Source organism: Cicer arietinum, chromosome 2 (genome assembly GCF_000331145.2).
Source record: "Cicer arietinum cultivar CDC Frontier isolate Library 1 chromosome 2, Cicar.CDCFrontier_v2.0, whole genome shotgun sequence".
Taxonomy (NCBI): Eukaryota; Viridiplantae; Streptophyta; class Magnoliopsida; order Fabales; family Fabaceae; genus Cicer; species Cicer arietinum.
This window is the reverse complement of record NC_021161.2, coordinates 969,469-991,010: the sequence shown is the minus strand read 5'-3', so window position 1 is coordinate 991,010 and position 21,542 is coordinate 969,469. Positions and strand designations below refer to the sequence as shown.

The 21,542-nt window shown below is 27.3% G+C and overlaps 3 protein-coding genes across 7 annotated transcripts; 1 reads left to right on the top strand and 2 right to left on the bottom strand.

The window, feature by feature from the left end:
• Positions 1-7,090: 7,090 nt before the first annotated feature.
• LOC101490112 (probable receptor-like protein kinase At5g18500) lies at positions 7,091-9,801 on the bottom strand. Its single transcript, XM_073365138.1, has 6 exons — positions 9,759-9,801; positions 9,372-9,485; positions 8,623-8,844; positions 8,249-8,367; positions 7,538-7,723; positions 7,091-7,300 (listed from the first exon to the last, which is right to left on the bottom strand). Exons 1-6 carry the CDS (start codon positions 9,799-9,801, stop codon positions 7,091-7,093), a joined length of 894 nt encoding a protein of 297 aa, XP_073221239.1.
• A 979-nt stretch (positions 9,802-10,780) lies between these two features.
• Positions 10,781-12,794, top strand: LOC101507550 (zinc transporter 3-like). Its single transcript, XM_004489244.4, has 3 exons — positions 10,781-11,625; positions 11,924-12,073; positions 12,411-12,794. Exons 1-3 carry the CDS (start codon positions 11,041-11,043, stop codon positions 12,720-12,722), a joined length of 1,047 nt encoding a protein of 348 aa, XP_004489301.1. The 5' UTR covers positions 10,781-11,040; the 3' UTR covers positions 12,723-12,794.
• Positions 12,795-15,231: 2,437 nt separating this feature from the next.
• LOC101507016 (uncharacterized) lies at positions 15,232-19,002 on the bottom strand. 5 transcript variants are annotated; one of them, XM_073365314.1, is made up of 6 exons: positions 18,706-19,002; positions 17,341-17,638; positions 17,056-17,186; positions 16,782-16,914; positions 16,466-16,660; positions 15,232-15,725 (listed from the first exon to the last, which is right to left on the bottom strand). In XM_073365314.1, exons 2-6 carry the CDS (start codon positions 17,620-17,622, stop codon positions 15,444-15,446), a joined length of 1,023 nt encoding a protein of 340 aa, XP_073221415.1. In that variant the 5' UTR covers positions 17,623-17,638; positions 18,706-19,002; the 3' UTR covers positions 15,232-15,443. The 5 variants fall into 5 exon arrangements, with proteins under 5 accessions (XP_073221415.1, XP_073221416.1, XP_073221414.1 ...); XM_073365315.1 differs by having other exon boundaries at positions 18,753-19,002; XM_073365313.1 differs by having other exon boundaries at positions 18,718-19,001.
• Between the last annotated feature and the right edge of the window lie 2,540 nt (positions 19,003-21,542).

Here is a 21,542-nt window from a genome sequence, read left to right as displayed (position 1 = left end):
TATATATATCAATTAGTATATCAATTGTGTAATTTTAACCATAACCAAGAATAAACAACTTATGGTAGAAGTCAGTATTTTGAGAAAAAATAAAGAACAATTATTTTTTTTTACAAATTTGTGTGTTTGAATGAAGTTTTACAAAGATGATTTTAAAAAGTTGATTTGACTTGAAAATAAGAAGTTTGGAGTAAAGGGATTTTTAATAATAAATTTGTATCAAAATCCAATTTATTACAGAAATTTTATTTTACTTTTTAGTTTGTCTAACAAGGTTTTGGAAGCAAAATCATGTTTGGTGATAAAAAAGCAACCAAACATCATTTATTGTTTATTAGTGTGTTCTCCTATATTGTTTTGACTTATGTTTGGTAAATTGTCTTGAATATTGAGTTATCATCATTTTACAAAAGTCACAATTTAATTTTTATTATTAAACACATGTTTAGTTGTACTTTTTAACTCTAATAAGTTTATGTTTAAAATAAATTGATTTTATTTTAAGTTGATTTGAATGTAAAATATGTTATGTTTGAATACATTTACGTTAAAGTGTGTTGAACAATAAATTTCAGTATAAAAATTACATTTATAATTAAAAACTATAAATTTTAATTTTAAATTAAAATTAATTTTATAAATAAAATTAATTTTACTTAAAAACAATTAAACATGTAAAAATTAATTTTATATTTTAAATCTTGTAAATACAGATATCTCAAATTAAATCGTCAGAGGCACACATAATTATGTTGTGTAAATTTTTTTTTTTATGGAAATAAAAACATATTTAGTGAACCATCCAATAGATAATTTTGTATTATACGGTTTGCTAAAGTAAACATTTATCGATTCAATGATTTGTCTAATTTTAATTAGTTTGAAATAGTTTATCCATTTTGTTATTTATTTCTCTATCTTCAGTCGATCTTTTGTATTGGTTGAGTCTAATTATTATTAGATATAGAGTATTTCGAATCGGACTCTGGTCCATAAGATAAATAGCTTTTAAACTTTAGCGCAATTCAATGAATGTCGAAACTCATCACATTATCTAGGGTTAAACTCATGCCAACAATGCTGAATTCTTCCTCAGTTTATCACAAGCGCTCAATAATTATCAAACAAATATACACTTCCTAATTCGAATTGCCACAACGAAATAATCTTCACATATCATTATCATATTAAAAATCTATATAAAAGATGTCAAATTTTTAAAAATAAAATATGTATTATTCATTACCAAGTATTGTAGATACTCCACCAAGAGTATAACAATCAAGAACAAATGTACGCCATTGTCACCAAGAACTTCCAATCATCTCCAAGAGTCTTTGCATAGATTGTATATATTTTTGAACAAGTAAAGCATATATTTCCACTCAATCCAATTCGATTTTAAAAACATTGATAGTTAGTTATCCAATTAATGGATCCCACAAAGCCACTTTGGAGCCTAAAAAGGGTACAAGATGCCACCAAATCAAACATGGACATAACATTTGGATTTATCACCATCATGCTGATAAAGAATCTCATTAAGAATATATAGTGCTACAAATGTGATGCCATTATCATCTCATACTACAGTAAAATAGTCATAAGCTCACTGAGGTAACTTTTCCTTTTGAAATTTTTCCATTAATTGGTTCTATTGGATATATGCTGTCTATTCTACCTGAGGGAATTCCAAGTTAATTTTCATGAGATATCTCAATTAAAAATTCCTAAAATTTAATACATTAATTCCAACATTTCCTATTTTTTTTATGAAATACTACCTTAGTCTCTTTTTACAAACACTAATCATTTTTTCTCTTGTTCTAAAAAATTGTTAGGATAATTAATTTACTTACTTTATGTATATTCACAAAATAATTTATGTATTTGAACGTATTAAACTTGATTTTTTTTCATATTTTAAAATAAATTACTAGTATAAATACAAAATAAATTTAAATAATAATAATAATAAATGCACATAAAAATTAAAATGATGCTTATATGTATGACTATTTTTTTTTCAAAGTAATTAAAATGATGAGAAAATGATGTTAGAGTCCAAATATATATTTTTTTTTTAAAGATTTAACAAATATTTATATTTATTTAATCAAAAATTAAAATCAAATAATTAATAAAATTCAATTAAGGAGTTCAAAAAAATTTAATATATTTATCTCTTCAATAATATTAGTGAAATTCGAACTCGCGATTTGTAAATCCAATAAACATTTTCTAATTTTTATTTTTTTTATATTTTTCAACTTACCATCACATATATATTATTTTTTTATAATGCCAAGGATTACAATAATATTAATGTCATTATTCTTAATACTTTGACGATGTTCTGACACACTAAACATGTTGATTTCTTATTTTTAATTCAAAGTCTATATGATGTATGATAATTATATATTCAATATTCAACCTTCTTCCAGCCGGCTAATATTCGTCAGATCGAGCCGGCCCTTAGAATTTTAAATGTTGATTTTCTAATTTATAATAAAGTAGGTTAATTTAATTAGTAAATATTCAACTTAAATTTTAGAAAGTTGTTGATGAATAATATATAAATAGTACATTTTTGGTTAGTCTCAATTCAAAGATTGTGATAAAATGATTCTGATCACTATTTTAAGAAAAATTAATTAATTTCGAAATAAATATTTTGGTACCTTCCAGTTTTGTTGGGATACTATCTAACATATTCAATTATGTGATAACATATCAACTTTTTATATTTAATTTTTTTAAAAGTAAATCTAAATTATACACTAATTATTGTTGTGTCTTGTGGGCAAGCTCCAACCCAAAACATACACATCCAAAAATTATTTTAAATTGTAAATGAAAAAAAAAAAATCGTTTTCATAAATGGGATGGTAGGGTCATGATATTATACATATTGGATTCGTAATATCTTATTGACATACGTGACAACAATGGAACTTGTTTTCTCTCCTAAATAAGAGGGAAAAATATTTGTTATCTTTTTCAAAAACAATTAAAAATTTGTTTCCTTCTAGAAATATCTATTTCCTCTTATTAAAGTTGTTTATACTTTATCTCATAATTAAATACAGCTTAATTAATAATTAAAAAAATATTAATATGTAAGAGTTTACATTTGAATTTGAATTTAATTTTTTTTACATATTTACATGTGAGTGTAACTAATAAGTCATTTGATAAGAAAATTGTATATCCTCCTAATTCCTAACTAAAATAACAACAACAAAAAAACTTCATTTGCTCTCACTTCGATGAAAATTCACTATCGATAATGATAATAATGTAGTCTTGAATTAGAGTTTGTTTCTTAAGTTTTTCGATTGCAGTTTTGATCTTTTTATTTTATTTCTTTCGGTTTTGGTCACTAAACAGAATTTTGGTCTAAAATTTGATAAAGTGACATTTTTTAAAGTCACACTACATTATTTATGATAATAGATTTTATGTACAATAAATGCACAACGAGATCTTGAGGCATAGTGTGATATAAATAAACCCAAAAAAATAAAACTTCATCAAATTTTGGATCAAAATTTTGTTTGCGGAGAAAAAGTATATGTCTTGCCTTTAGTCTCACTCTCACCCTCACCCTAAGTTCAATTTTATTGTTCTTAAATCTTAACCCTCCTCATAATTATTTTTGTTAGAGTTGTTAATTTTGACTCAACTCAATGGAAGGCTCGATGAGCACATATTTTAAATTGGACAAAGCTTCGTAATTACAAACTCGAGATCAACCGAGTATTTTGACATTTTTGTCTACAAAAATTAAATATTTACTTATTAAACGTTGAGTTTGACTTAACCTAGCCTAATGTGTTTTAGATTGGATTGAACCACAAAATATATAACTTGACAACAATTATGGATCTTCCCAACTCAATCCATTTTTTCAATTACAATTGGTTAGTCCTTTTATGAAGATAAATATGTATCTCTGCATCTAACTTCACTTTCAATTATTTTAAGAGTATTTTAAAAAAAAAAATTATCATGAGTTTTGTTACCTTATATATCAAGAATAACATATTGATTTTTACACAATGTCATGCATTTGACTAAAAAAATTGTGTTTAATTTTAATAACTTTGAAATCTCTCTTTCTCAAATTATCTCTAGTTAAAATATTTTTTCTAAAAATTGATTTTAAAGACTTCTATTATTAGGATCATTCTGATCAAAATCCCTTAATAACTATAAAAAAAAATTATTTATAGATGAAATGATAAATACCACCTAAAATTTATCTAAATAAATGCAATGTCTTAATTCTGAACCCGATTTTATTAAGAAAATTTGGATAATTTTATGTTACAATTTGTCAATTTTTTGAAAGTAACATAAGGTCTAAAGGAGGGACTATATTATTTAAAAATTTCACATTAGTATGTTTTTGTTTAAAAATAAGATCAAAACCATTAAATGTTAAAATATGTATACCAAATACATAAATTATTAAAAATAAAAGAATTAAAACTACAATTAAATAAAAAAAAAGTGAGAATATGTAAATAACTGTCCTTTTATCTAGTTTTCTCTATTTTATTATACTTCATTATCTTTTAATAAACAATTTATTGTATTCCATGTTTCCATGTTCCATTAAATGTAGGTGCATTAATATATTAGTGGAGTTTCAATTGGAACACATGGGATTTTGCTCTCTTCATGATCTGACAATTGAGTGTGTCTATTAAATTCAAACCTGCAATTGAGAGACTATGCAACTATACCATGCAAGCTGTTTTTTCACCTAAAAAATAAATTCTTGATAAAAAAAATCCCAATTCCTAAAACAATTGATTGCAAACTGCAGTTAAGGGAGAGACAATTTTTTTATTAATCATGTCCTTCTATTTTGAACAGTGTAAATACTAATAACAGATATTTTTATGGTGTAAATTATAGTCCGTTTATTACAAATTATATAAAAAAATAGTATTCAATCATTTATAAATTATTTGTTAGAAATTTTAAATAAAAGTAAACATTATTTTATATTTCTATGTCGTAATGAATTTTTTTTTTTCAAATGAACAATTATAAAAAAATAATTCTATTTGAAGCTAAAATTTTCATTTAAACAATTTTTTTTTTGCTAAAACAGTCTATAATATCAGATGAAACTGTATGAAAAAAAATACTCCGTACAAACTCATTAAATCAGTGATAATCTTTGCTTTGATGCAGAAAATCATGTGCCAATTTATTTTCAGTATGTATTATTGAGTGAGTTTTTATTATTCAATTAATTGGCCACGTTTAAGCTACCTTGGAAAATTAATGCAAAAAGAACCTAAAGAAACAAGTGAAAGAATCCAAAGAACAAAAGAATATGGATTATTCTTTTTGAGATTCACATAAACTTTGAAAATATCGATTGGTCCCCACTGGAAAAGATTGTATTAGATTTAGGGAGTAATGTCTTCCATCTCAACAAATTGTCATTTAAAAGTGCAGTATTTTCAAACAAATTACCACTACTTTATAATAAATAAATAAAATTAAATAAAAATTAATATATTTAATTTAAATTTTATCCTAAATACGTCGATATTTATCAATTTACTTTTATTTACATTTTTATTAAAGATAGAGTATGTGGTCTATAGAAATACACTTTAAAGCATGTGTAGTTTTATAAAAATAAAATAGTGAGAATTCCCTCCCTTGAATTAATGGTGGATAGAGATGAGAATAGTCTAGACCGTCCGTCAGGATTCTATGACCGAGCCTACTTATGGTTTAGCCTGACCTAATCTATTTAATAAAAATGATATACTCAGGTTATTTTTAAAGTCTATTTATTTAAATAGGTCAGGCTTACGAAAAAAACCTATTATGCCTAACAGACCGACCTATATATATTTTATTATTTATTAATGTTATTTTTTATTATTATATTAATAATATTATTTCCTATTTTAAATTATATCAATTAGACAATCACTCCGTAGTCATTCCATATTCGATAGTCGTTTAATTAGTCATTCACTCATTAATCGTTTCATATTTGTTTGAGAGATAATACTTGGTGTGTTTGTTTCAAAAAAAATCTATTTTTTGAAACTAAAAATTATTTTTTAGGGTTTAAAAGATGTTTGTTTTAGATTTTTTTTAAATTATTTTGTTAGAAAAATTATTTTTTATTTAATATATATATATGTACATTGATATTGGTATATGAAGAACATCACGTGGTATGAGTAAAATATTTAAATATTTTAACGTGAATAAACTTTTAAATAGTCTTTTAGGCCAGACCAGACTTTTAAAAAGGTCAGTTCAGGCCGAAAGAAAAGCATATGATAGACCGCTAGGCTTAGACCCAAAAATTGATCAAAAGTCAGACTTAAATCTTTCAAAGTCTGATTTAACCTATCATATTCCCACTCCTAATCGTGGACCAAGAAAATTATATTTTTTAAATAAAGGCCCAAGATAATACACACACAAGCATTAATCGGCCCAAAACCAAAGGTAGCCCAAGAAATGACACATAGGACATCCCTAATGGATTTAAATTAGCCACTTATTGCATAACTAGAGCTTTTTCTATGTCAATCTTTAAGGGCGTGTTTGGTGAAGTAGATAGAGGGGAGGGGGATATGAGTAATGTTTTTAAGTTTTTATGTTTGATTCAATTTTTGAAAGGAGAAAGGGCTTATACCTTTATAGTTTATTTTGTTATCCCTCCATTTTAAAGGATATAGAGGAGAATGACTTCATATAATTAAAAACATCTAAAATCTTTCATCTCTCCTAAAAATTAGGAATCAAATACAAAACTAATAAAAATCTTTTCTCTCTTTCGGTCTACCCTTTTGAAATAAAGATATATTCACTTCTCCACTCTCTCCCTCCCCTCCCTTCAACCTACCTTGTAAAATAAAACTTTTTTTTCTCTAAGTACAAAAATCAAAGCAAAACTAATTAGTGCTTAACAAAAAAAAGTTTTCAAATCATTTACAAAGCAGTCCTATTATTGTAACCAATTGCCAAACAATGATTATAAAAATGATAATTACTATTTGATGAACCATTAAGAATGAATATGGTCTTGTGGAATTTATTTAGTAAAAATATTCCTCTCCCTAGAAATGAATAAGGCCTCTTCTAGTCTTTTAACAACTTGTTCCATAGATGGTCTTTGTTGGTTAAGGGCTGTGCATGATAAAGCCAAGTGAAGTGTTAAATCAAATGCTTCCTCAGAATACTCTCCTTCAAGTCTAGGGTCAGCAAATTCTGCAATGCTACCATTCCTAGAGAGGGATTTTGCCTAATAAATTATGTCACACAAAAATTGGCACAAAGGGTCAAACATCAAAAGATAAATGAATTATTTGTTATTTTATTTTATTTCAAAAGATAAATAAATTTTTACAAACAAATTCAAAATAACTTGAAACAAAAGTAAGAGGTATGAGACATGTTTTCTGACCATTTTATTAAGTGACATTGGTTTCTTCAGTTTCAAATTTATGACCCTTTTTCCAGAGATGATTTGTAGAAGTACCATGCCAAAGCTATAAACATCACCAGATGAATTCACATGGTTGTTGCTTTGATACTGAGGATCCACATATCCAAAACTTCCTCTAACTTCTGAAATAGCATATGTTTCACCTACCTCTATTACTTTAGACAATCCAAAATCTGATAGTTTTGCCTCAAAATTTGACCCAATAAGGATATTTGTTGGCTGCATGACAAATACTCATCATTCTATTTAGGCCCAAATTTCATCTAAGACTCATTGGACTTTTCATACAAAGTTAGCAAGTTTTTATAAAATTATTAGTACTAGTTTCTTTTTTGGTATAATAATTAGTACTAGTTTCTTAGCTTCTATTTATTTTTATGGTTTTAATATAATTTTTATTTTAGTCCATATTAAATTTGTTCATTTTAAACTTTCCAAATATTTGGTTGATCTATTTCTATCAATTTTCTATAACAATGTATGATTTAGAATCTAAGATAGAATTAACCATTATTCTTGGCATTGAAAAGTGAGCATAAAATAAATATATTTTTGTAAAAATATATATATCAATTGAAGAATTTTTTGAGTCATAAGATAGTGATAATGAAGTCATAGATTCAACTTCTCCTTCTAACAAAACTAATAACTAATTATTGACATTGATTATTTAAAAAATTAATTTATTAATCAGTGTAAAAACCTAAATAAGCAAGAAATAGAGAGAGTATAATAAAGATTAACCTTGATGTCACGGTGAACAATGCATCCTCCTTGATATGTATGCAAAAACCAAAGACCTCTAGCACTATCAATTGCAATTTCTAGTCTCTTTATCCATGAAAGCACCTTGTTCTTCTTCCCTAATGTATATATTCATTTGTTAAATCTTCAAATATATAGATAGAAGATGAAATATATTACAAATAGTTTTATATATTGTAGTCTGCAACTATAATTACGGACGTAATACAATAATTTTTGAAATTTCCGAAATAACATTATAATTGCACTTGCAGTTGTTTTTGTATTTGAATTTGCTTTGTAACTACAATATCAATTTTAAATAGTCTAATTCAATCTCGAATGCTAAAAAAAAGTGATAAAATTATAATTACCAAATAACCATTCTGAAAGACTCCCATTAGGACATATTTCATAGATTATAAAACATTCATCTCCCTCAACACAACAACCAAGCAAAGAAACAAGATTTTGATGCTTGACATGAGATAGGCTTGTAACTTCTCTAACAAAAGTTTCTATATTTCCATCATCATTGATTATATGCTTCACTGCAACTTGCTCATTATTTTTCATTGTGCCTTTATAGACCTTACCTAACATTGAAATCCAAAAAATAAGATTAGTAGCTTAAGGTATTGAAAAGTATAGAAACCTTAAATTTACAGAATCACCTTCTAAAATTAGAGATATCTTTCACTTATAAATATATTTTTAAATTATATTTCATTTGATACGAGACTTTTAAACATTCTTTCACAACTAATTAAAATTGAACATTTAAAGTATGATTTAAGTTATCCGATAACGAGTGACTCAACATATTTTAGATAGATTCTGATACAATTTTAGAATTTATGTTAAGTTTAATTCAAGCTTACAAAAACAGTTTGTATGATAAAATATTTCTCTCATTTATTAATATATTTTCAAATTATATTTCATCTGATGCGAGACATACTCTGTAGAAAAATCAACATAATATTTAAATAAAAATTGTATAATTGATTGTAACATTTTATATATATATACTATCCTACACATCTACATCATTCAAGTATAACTTAAGCAAATTTTTCTTACCATAAGATTTCAACAAACAAAGAGACAAAAAGAAGCACACCTGAAGTTCCTTCCCCAATGACATTCATTTCATTAAGATGGTTGGTGGCAGCATACACTTCCTTGATAGGAATTTTTAGACAAGCAGTTTTCTTTAACATGTCTCCAAATGTCACTGAAAAAATTAGTACATAAAGCATAATAATTAAACACTTAAATATATGTGCTTATATGTAAACTATTTTCATAAAAGTAACACGAAGTCAAATTAATTGCTTATGTATTATAAATTGTTTTCATAAACTATTTTATAAAAAAAACTATCCTATAGAACAGACTCACGTGTATTTATGTTAGTAAATAAACTCAAATATATTAACTGAAGCAACAAAACATGTACATATTTATAATGCTATCTAATATTAGTTTGAAATAATTTGGATCTTACCTTCATTGTTTAGTGGAACTGATCTAAAGCATCTAAAAAACATGATGTATGCATCTAAGAACACACAACATTTGCAATTAGGTATAAACATTTGTTAGTAGTGAAGTTTTCTTTCTTTACCACATTGTTTTTGTGTGTGTGAAAATGAGAAAGAAAAACAAAAAAAAGGAGACTCGGATTTTTCTCTTTGTGATATTGGATTAATTTATAACTATATGCAAGAACTTCTTTGGAAAAATCATATAATTGGAAATTCTTGGTTGTTTTTTATAGTTTGAAAAAGATAGTTATTTGTTGTTTGTTAATAGAATATTCATATTATAAAAACATTTCAATGAAATTGAGTACATCATGCAAGTTGAAACATGAACAAATAAACAAACATTACCATTTTGATTCTTGTGTACAATTAGTCTTGTCGCCGGCCAATATTACAAGGTACAATTATGTTCCAATTAGAATATTGTTCTAACTTATATCTTTTAATTACAAAGGAAGTTTAGCATCATAAGATAGAGTACTTAACAAAATAATTCTTGGATTTGTTGATTTATCAAATTTATTCATGAAATTTTATGTTTTAGTTAAAATAGTATATATGCTAATTTATGTCATTAAATTGACGTGACATATAAAATAAATATGTAACATTGTACGTAGATTTTGAATCAAATGTCTTATTACTAGAAACTTATATGGCACATCAAATTCATGTCAACTCTAATAATTTTAGGATAAATTCGTCAATTTACATAATTTAAAAATTATTTTGATTCACAATTCCAATTTGAAGTAAAATTAGTTTATTCAGCGTATCCGTCTATCTTCTATTGTACAAAGTCACTTTCATGATTTCATGTATAAATGTTTAAAAATGAAAATAAAATAAAAATAATATTTTTCTAATTAAAAGAGAAACCAAATTAAAATATCCTAAAAAGCAATGGTTATAAAAAGACAAAAGGCCCTATAAAAAGAATAGACAAGAGACAAGATTTATTATTCTCAGGCAAAGATTCTAAAGTTGACAAATACAAAGCCAGTGTCTTAATTCAGCATCAAAGGACAAAGACAAGCACTTGTATAATTCTCCTTCGGTGTTAACTAGCACAATTAATTTCATTGTATTCTTCATCACCTATTTTTCTATTAACTCTTGCCTTTGTTTTCTATAGCTTTTAATTTTCCATCACTTAGAATTTTGTCTCAAGTTAACAAATTTCAGCCACAAAAATTTTCATATCATATTTCATATTCTCTATTTTTCAAAACCTTAGATACAATGATCAAATTTGCAACAAGAAAATTCATGACCATATCTATAATTATTCTTCTTCAACAAAACTTAGTATGTTCAAAATGTAGTTGTGAAAATGAACTACAAGATTCTAATCATAAAGTATTTGAGACATTAAAATACAAATTAATTGCTATGGCATCAATTTTTGTAGCTAGCCTAATAGGTGTGTGTATACCAATCTTAGCAAAAAATTGTTCATATTTAAATCCAGAAAATGATTTTTATTTCTTAATTAAAGCATTTGCAGCTGGTGTGATCCTAGCAACAGGGTTCATTCACATACTTCCTAATGCTTTTGAGACATTAACAAATCCATGTATAGGTGAAAAGCCATGGAAAATGTTTCCCTTTTCAGGTTTTGTTACAATGGTTGCAGCCATTGGAACATTAATTATGGAAGCTTTGATTATGGGGTACCAAAAAAGGTCTGAACTGAAAAAATCTCAGACGTTGAATGAGGATCGTGAGACTCGTGAAGCTAATGATAGTAGTCATGTTCATAACTTTGTAGTTACTTCTAGTAAATTAGATTCAACTGATCGTCTCCGATATGTCATAGTTTCTCAGGTAACTAATATGTTTTATCATCAATTATTTATTATATATTTATCAATAAAAGAACGGTCTAAAGTGAAATAAATATGGTAAACTCTTATTAATTTGTTTTTGTTTAACCAATTTTACATAGATTTTGTGATTTGTTTTCAATTTATTGTTAAACGCATCTAATTTATTGAATAACAAAATTGGAATTAGATTAAGGTTTTTGAGAGTAACATGTGACAGAACATTGCAAAAAAAAACAAATATACATTGATCTAAATTTTAGCTTATTTTTAATTAATGATATAATCAAAATATGCAGATTTTGGAGCTAGGTATTGTGTTACATTCAATCATTTTAGGGATATCTCTTGGGGTGTCAAAAAGTTCTAAAACAATCAAACCCTTGGTGGCAGTATTAACTTTTCATCAATGCTTTGAAGGAATAGGACTTGGTGGGTGCATCACTCAGGTACTTTTTATATCCATATATATGTTATATATGTTAGTTAAATATATTTTAAATTTCTATTTTTTTTTATAATCTCTATTTCGACTTCAAGTTAGCATCACTGCATTTTTTAAGTATTGTCCGTTTTAAGTCATGTGTGAGCTTTCACAATTTAAATGTTTATAAACTACTCTTAGACTTAATTATCAAGTAAAGTGAAATTTTTTAATATATTAAAATAGTTTCTATATTCACATTTTGACCTTTAAAAAACTTTTAACAACTTGGTTGTGTTATTATTATTTATACTCAAGAAAGTTAAATTTATTAATATTTCTTTCTTTCTTTCTTTTATCAGGCACAATTCAAATACTATAAGGTTGCAATTATGGTACTCTTCTTTTGCCTCATTTTCCCAATTGGAATTTGCATTGGTATAGGAATATCAAACACTTACAATGAAAGTAGTTCAAAGTCACTAATAGTAGAAGGGATTCTACTTTCAGCATCTGCAGGAGTTCTAATTAACATGGCACTTGTTGATCTTGTTGCCACTGATTTCATGAGCACAAAAATGTTAAGGAGTTTTAGGCTACAAGTTGGGTCAAGTTTAGCACTTTTTGTTGGAATGATTTGTATGTCAATTTTAGCATTGGGGGAAGACTCCTAGCAAATGATTAGTTGTAACATGTCTAAACCTTATATGACTTATATGATTTTAATGACACTTTTTTCATGATTAGTTATAACTTTTTTTTTTTGCAATCTTTTGGTTTATTAAATGTATCTTATGAATGTAAATACTAATTTATTCGAGGATTTAAGATTTTTCTCTTTAAAACAACAAATATTTTATAAATCGTAACTGAATTTTAATGTTCGATATCAGTTTAATGATAAAAATTTGATAATGTAACTTCAAAAAAGACAGTTCAAATTTTATTAGTGATAGTTGTAAAATAGACGTTAGTATCATTTTAATTAATAATAATTTATCTCTTTCTCAATTTATTTATAAAAAGAAACACTAACCTACTTGTATTTTACCCAAAAATAGTTCTAGACATTTGTAACCAAAATATATTTTGATAAAGAATGGTAAGAAAGTGGTCTTTTAGCGAAACTAACTCTAGGACATAACTAATTGTCCCATTTTATGAAGAAAAAAATTATTATTCTAGTTCTAAAGAAAAACCGATAAATAAATATACACAAGGATATAAATGATTGATCATGGAGTTCATTTGGTCAATTGTGAATAGATTCTGAGAGCAAAGTGATTGTTGTGCAATTCTTAAAGTTACAGCATAAAATGCAACGTTTAAATACCACAATTCAGGTTACAAATTTATCTTTGAACGTATTTACACCATTCAACACAAATAATTGTTACAAAGTTCGACCAATTATACTTACACTTCCGAGAACAGAGTGATTGTTGTAATTTTTCTATTATGTAATTCTTAAGGTTTTAAACCACATATCAATAGTATAAATTTACCTTCCGGCCATATCTCTAGCTCCAAACCTCTTAGTCGAAACCCAACACATAAATGGGTCAAGTGAGCAACTGCCCAATTATCAATAAATATGATTCATATTCAACAATAATAACAATGGTAAGACTAGAAGTGAAAACTCTACAACATATGTGAAGGTGGTAGCATAAATAATCTGATTTTTCAATTGTACCTGTTTAATGCTCTTGTGATTCTAATGTTGGATTATTTTTTTCTCAATTCTATACCAACATCTCAAGATGGACCACTTTCTTTCTATGCTTTCTCTTCCACTTGTATGGTTCTCCCTAGACATGTTTATTTCAATAAAGTATCCAAGAAGCCAAAATATTTTACCTAAACTAAGAGAAAGACACTATAGGTTAAGAGGTAATAACAAGTTCACACTAAAATTATACGGATATGTTATTATTCACGGTACAAAATAGAGACAAAAATTTGATTCAATCTTGAAATAATCCAACATTAATAAATTGATATGAAGGGTAGGTAATTATAAAATAGTAAAGTATATATATCAAATACATACAGAGTATCAATACTCGTATGATATTTGTGAGTACTCTATTTTTTCTAATTATTTTATTGACCTTAATTATTTCATTTTATTACCTATATATTTAAATTTACCTTAATTTTTTATACTCATACCCAATATCATATATGCACTCGTTCCTATGCTTAACTTTGGACTTTAGAGGAGGTAATTTATCCTTCGACTAATAATATCATCAGATTCATCTTTTTGTTACATGTGGTCTCAATATTGATTATTGAATTGTCATAATACTCGTGACTCGTGTCTGTTTGCTTCCTATCCAAGAGAGGTCCCTGATTTGGATGCACCAATAGTGGCCAGTGATTTTGGTGCTTCCATATAGCAAACAAATCAAACACATGATTCTTATAAACTTAATGTGTAGCCCCTCAAAAATCACATTAAAAATGCAAACTACAGCTCATCTTCATGTATGCAGGCCACCCCTGTTCCCTCTAAAGAATCTTTACAATTTCATCTACCAGTTCAAATAATTGAACTTCACTGACAACCTCCACCATTGAATCTATCTATCTATAACAATAATTGAAAGTAGGTAAGTAAATTAGAGTGTGAATTTCATGAAGTAAAGTTAAGATCAAACATCTACAACCCCTGAAAATAAATGGAATTATGCAGAGTGGCACTGCATATCTGTGATAGCTATGTTCCAACAAAATTACAAATGCTGTTTTCACTCAGTTGCAGTATGTTGTCACCATACTACATTTGAACTGTCCAGAAAAAGCAAATCAGCAAAAAATAATTAGTTGTTTAGACTGATACTTCAATGGTTTGTCCTGTCAGTTTCAAATGGGAGGATGATGATGAAAAGCCACATGGGATTGATGCGACCCATTACATTCCTAATAATGCAAGTTATCCTCCAAATCTAAAAAGTTAATGACCCACTGGCTAGATTATTCTTCCTCTAAAATTTGAGTTATTAACAACAAAATGATGTATGATAGCATAATTACTAGTATTAGATGAATACAACCTGCACAATTGAGACATAGAATTGAGTCCTTGCACGCGACATCATCATAGAATTTGTAAATTTAATAAAAGCAACTCAATTACTTACATGCAATTCAAAGGGAGAGAAATCTGGAAGGAGATGGCAAAAGTAATGTAATTTATATATCTATCAAATATCAATCAAGGGTAAAATAGGTAACCACGGCTAAGTAAAAAAATACATCATAAATCATTGGCTCAATACGTGCTTCGATGGCAACTCAAATAATCTCAATTGTCTCACTGTATTTACAGAAGAAAATGGCAAACAAACGAGGAAATAATGAAGTAAACTAACTGAGGTTCATGGGTGTTATGAAACAAGACCCTCCCGAGCAATACTGGTCACACGAAGTACAGCTTGAGCACTTAAAGGGGAAAGTTTTGACTGACAGAAGTTTTCCCAAGATCCTGTCTCTGGATTCTCAGAGACAGTGGCTTCTACAATGAGATCTTGAAATTTCTCGTACACATTTTGAAGCTCAAGAAGGAGGGTTCGAGCTGCTTCTCTGGACTCAGGAAGCTGATCACTCAACTGGGATGCAGCTACTTGAATCAATTTGTCAATGCCATATGTCTTTATGCCTTCGGCACCCTATCCAAACAAAAGAGAATATGTTAATGCTCCACACTAACAAAAATAGGTTTGGCCATATAGTTTATCCTTTCTAGCTCAAAAGAACCCCTTAAAAAATTCAACTAGGTAGGGCGTGCAACAAATTAAAAAGTGTAACGGTGATTTAAATAATTTTGGAAAAACCCAGCCCTTCAACAGAATTTTGCCCAAACCTGTCGGATGATTTGAATAATATCTTTATAATATCTTGGGCCTTATCTTACAGAATATCTTAAAATTAGTTTCTTATCTAAGAGTATCTTATATTATCTCTTACTGCTAATTTTCAGATTTATATGGGCATGCCATCTATCAATTTAGACCTATGCTCTTTGATCACTATAAAATACCCTTCTATTTGATTTTGCTATGTTTGGAAATATATAAAAAAAATGCATGATCAGGATAAACCATTCACAAATCAAACAAAGACATAAGAAGCTTGTTAAATGATTTGGGACTGAAACAGAACTTTTTCTAAATGCAGTCAGATGTCAAAAACAAAGGTGAAAATTATGGAATTTCAACATAACGATGACCAAGACTCTTTTCCTACATCATTAATTTTCTTCGTAAAATTTTGGTTTCATTACTTTTTTTTACTCCACAGAAAATCATTCATGGAAGACAATTCTACAGGTAAATTAAAAGCAAAAGACATCAATATGAACAGTCTTCAATGTCATCAATATGAGCAAAATTCATAAATCTACTCATACCAGTTGTGGAACACTTCGAGAAAAGCACATTGATGCCTTTGCACGAATACGAGGATTCTTGTGCTTAAGGTATGGTTGCAACTTTGGTAACAAAGAAATCGGGGAAATCCAAGTAGTCATTGATATCAACGCTTTCTCTGCTGCCTCACATACAAAGCGTTTGTCCTGGGAAGACTTGAGTAGAAGCTGTACTAGCTGCACCCACCATAGGAACATGTCAATTTTCTACCACAAGTGTATGATGAAACCCCATAATGCTTAAGTGAGCAGACTTAACAGTAGTACAATACTGTACACCTAAGGAATTCTGACTTACCAGAGGATCCAGTGAATCTATCATAAGATCATTGTATGCACTGAAAATGTCAGCAGATGTCATAATCGCAGTTTTGATAACAGCACTCCTAGGATTTTTCAGGGACTTTGCAATATATGTGATCACATCCCCCCTGTTTACCAGATAGCATATGAATAATTTAACAATTTATTAACAAAATGGAACAAAAACCATAGTATATTAAGCAATGATATATTAATTTAAAAACCATCTTTCAATCAGAAAACATTAAAGAAAAAAGTTCAATACTTACAGAATATCAAGCATTGCTTCCTTATGAAATATAGACAGACGACGTACATTATTTAGAGTATCACAAAGCAGGACCCAATCCTTTGAGTCAAGTCCAGCTAAGAGCGTCTGTAACAAAACCAGGTAACTATACTGACATAACATAGGTGATGAGTTTATATTATATAAAGCTAATAATCAAAGGTAAATAACTACAAAGAAAAAAATGAAACACTCAAGGTATGGTATTGAGGCACACTAATTTCAAATCCAGTCCCTCTACCAAACATGATGAATAAAATAATACCTTGAGACAAGTATCAGTATCTTCTACATCGCTCAAGTTCTCAGATTCAATGTATTCTACTTCTACAATTCCAATCTCTACAACAGATTCAGCAGGCACGGCCTGATTTCCGTTAACATGTGGGGAAACCAAAGAGGAACAATTTTTCTTCTTTTGACATTCTTCAATATTTTCATTAGCATTGTCAACAGGAGGCTTGGTCAAACACGCCTTACCAGAGCCCTCGCTCTTCCTTTCAGTTACGGGAATAGTATTGAGATCCTTAAGTGCTGTCTCTGACATTCCTGACACCTAAAATCTGAGATAAACAAAAAGGAAGACATCCAATCAAACTCAACACTTACAGCAAATAACAATGAAGCAAAACTCTTAAGTCAATATCTGAACTCGACAACAATGAAGCAATCACCAAAAATATATTAACATCATATAACAAACCATTTTTGGTTTCCAATATCTCTACAAATTACAATTATAACACCATCTTATTTCCAGTTCTCAATCCCAGTGATCACAAACACACACGTATATATTGAATTTCCAAGACGATCGATTACTGCAAAAGCCAATTCCAATCTTAGAACAAACTTCCACTTCAAATACAACACTCTTAAGTCGAGATCTGAACTCAACAACAAAGAACAATCATGAAAATAACCTTTACAAGCCACAGAACAAAATATGATTTAGTCACTCCTGCTTTTTCATTTCTCTGCAAATCACAATTACGCTACCATTGCTCTCATTTTCTAGTTCTCAATCTCAAATTTCACAAACACAAATACATAAATATTGAATTACCAGTAAAATCTATAATTGCAAAATCCAATTCCAATCTTAGAACTAAACTTCCACTTCAAACACAAAATTAAAACCAGATACACTTCAAGTTCAAATCACACACACATATATTGAATTTCCAAGAAAATCAATAATTGCAAAAGCTAATTTCAATGTTATAACTGAATTTCCACTTAACTAAGACCAAATACACTTCAAATCACCGCAAACAACTCTCCAGAAACAAAATAAGGAAGCAAAATCATAAACAATTCACATGATTAACATTAATTCAACTCAAAAAGCATCATGATTAAATCACAAAGTAAAACTCAATAAATCATTAAAAAAATCAACAGATTCAGTTCAAATTCGAAGCAACTCAGTAACGAAACTAAAAATTCCAAAAAAAAAAATTAAAAATTAAAAAAATCGTTACTATACAAAACGAAACAGCAAGATCTTGCAGTAAACTATCCGAATCTTCAAGAACAAACACAGTAACATTTCAATCCTAATAAATCCTAAAACTACAAGAATTCGATAGGAAATACAGAAAAATAAAGAATAAAAAATGATAATCACACTGAATCGTACGGATCAGAAGCGAATGTAGAGAGAGAGAGAGAGACTATAAAATGCAGAGAATGTAGTTGAGTTAAGAGAACGAGTTGGGTTGAGTTGAGAAGACCGAGTCAACTCGCAGTAGTGAAAAAGTGAGGGATTTGAGAGTATTTTAGTAACCGACGAAGGAAGCGAAATAGAAATGTCGCGGACGCTAAAACGACGCCGTATTGAGAGGAAACGGTATAAGGCCGGCAAAATTTGAGGGTTTATAATAAAGAGGAGATTGTATTGGGTTTGTTATTTGCATGTGAATGTGATATGGGGGCAGCTGAATCAGGTGAACCAAATTAATTTCACATCTTCCTTTTTTTTCTTTCTATTTTCTTTTTCTTTTATTTTTCTTTTTTGGTAATTTTTTAATTTTTTTCTAACATGTTTTTTAAGCCACAATAATTATAATATTTGACTCTAAGTAAGAGCTTCCGTTATACTCTCACGGCGTAGACTATTTCGACCGATTGTAAGATTAATCATAAGCAGCCGTAAAATATCTAATTTTTTTTTTATCAAAGATGGACTATCTCTCAAATTAGTGTCTCCAAAAATCGAACTCGTATTCTTTTTTTAGGGGAGGTTTGTGTTATCAACTCTATATATCAATTTAGATTAACTAATTTTGTTGAGCTTCACATTCTCTATAATTTATGAATCACCACATATAAGATTACACGGTATATGTTTTAATTTTGATATTTCATACTCAAGACGTCGAATTAAAAATAAATGTAATTTTATCTTAATTTGACCATATAAGTTGATGGTTATGTGATTAGTTGAATGTAGAGAATTTAAATATTTTCAATTTAAAAATCATGTTTGATTGGTTATTTATTTAAATGGTCAAAATCTATTGGGAAAAAAAATGTTCTAAATCTCCAATGTCATTAATGATTCCTAAAATCTAAAAAAAAAATTGGTTTGACTTAGTTGATTTTTTATTTGGAAAAAACATATAAATCAATCATTTATTTTTATTTGTGTGTGTATATAATTGAAGAATATTTTTATTTTTATATAATTGAAGAATAAGTGATATATATATATATATATTGTGCGTGAGAGATCAGATTGCTTCAATAACTATGAGTTGGGTTATGAATTTATTATTCTTTTTAATAATTCACTATAAATATTTAATTTTAATAATTTAGTCGTTGAATATTATTATATTTTGTTAATAATTAAAGATACAAAATTTGATATGAATTTGACATTTGTGATTAAGTAATTTTATATTTATTTATGTTTTTTAAAAATGTATTTTATATTCAATTGAGGTAATAAAAAATAAAACTTTATGAAAATTTAAAGAATTAATTTATTCAATAATTTTTTTTAATTTAATAATAAGATTAATAAAATTTAATCTTTGTAGTAAGTTGTTGACCAATATATTCTATTATTTTTTTAGGAAGGAGTTCAATTTTTTTTATTGAAACATTATTTTGTAAGATTTTACTTACTTTCTTATTAAATCCCAAACTATTAAATCTCCCTCCCCTAAGAATAGAAGGGTGGAAAAAAAATGATATCGTGTTTCATAATTAATATGCTTCATTCGAATGTTTTATTAATGCCACTATATTGTTGTTTTCAATCACTCCATTTTTCCTCCTTGGGTGGTTTACCATGATTCATTTGAAATTTGTGTTGTTAACTTGTTATATTATGGTATTATTATTGTTGATTTTGAAATTAGGTCACCTATTTCTCCACATATCAATGACACTCCAACACAAGAAATATGCGAGTTTTTAGTTTTGAAATGATGCTTTATTAATTTGGACAAGGATTAACTGATTGATTGTGTAAATATTTGATTGATTGTGTTAATAATTTTTTTTCTAGATAATCACTAATAATAAATAAATAATAATTTGTGGTACTTTAAAAATAATTTGAAATTTTAGCCACAGTTTTTTAGAATATATATTAACAGTCTTATTTGTCTTTCAATTGAGATGTTAAACTTGATTAATGTTGATTTGCTGAATTGAATTTTTAATATATTTATTTATTTTATTTTATTGAACAAACATTAATCGAATTAATGTCTAATATGACTTTTAAACATTGATTTATAATAAATCAAAATTTGTCTAAATAAATATAGTTGCGATTAATAAATCATATTATGCGATTAACCTTCATGTTCTAATTCTAACTGTCTTTAGCAAAATTAACACTTAAGATGAATGAGTACGACCAGGTTTTTTTTTTTTTTTTTTTTTAATTTAAGAAATTAAGACACCATATTATAAAAATGGTGAGAGAGAAAGTGTTTTGAAAGCACCGATTTCAACACGAGGAAAAACGTAAATAGTAATCCATGTGGGGTGCAAATAGTATAGTATAGTAAATGGGTGTGATGCTAGTAAAAAGCTCGATTTTTATTTTTATTTTTATTTTTTCATTTTAAGACCCACAAGTAACACAAACTCATTTTTAACACTTTTGAAAATAAAAATTGAAGACTGATATTTTACAAATTAAAATAATGAAAGCAATTAAATATATTTGTTTGAAAAACTCAAAAGTAATACTATGATAAAATATTTTAAGCACAAGATATGCTAATACAAAATATCAAGAGTTTAAAAATTATATTTTAATAATAATAAAATTACAGAAAAAAATACTCCTTCAAACATAAAAAACAAATCTAAATACATGAGTCAAATCATAATCATAAGTAAACATTTTTTTTTTGATGTTTCAACCAACACATTTAATATTTTCTATCGTTTAATCGATATTGAAATTTCTATGACAAAAAAATATTATTCCTCATCTTA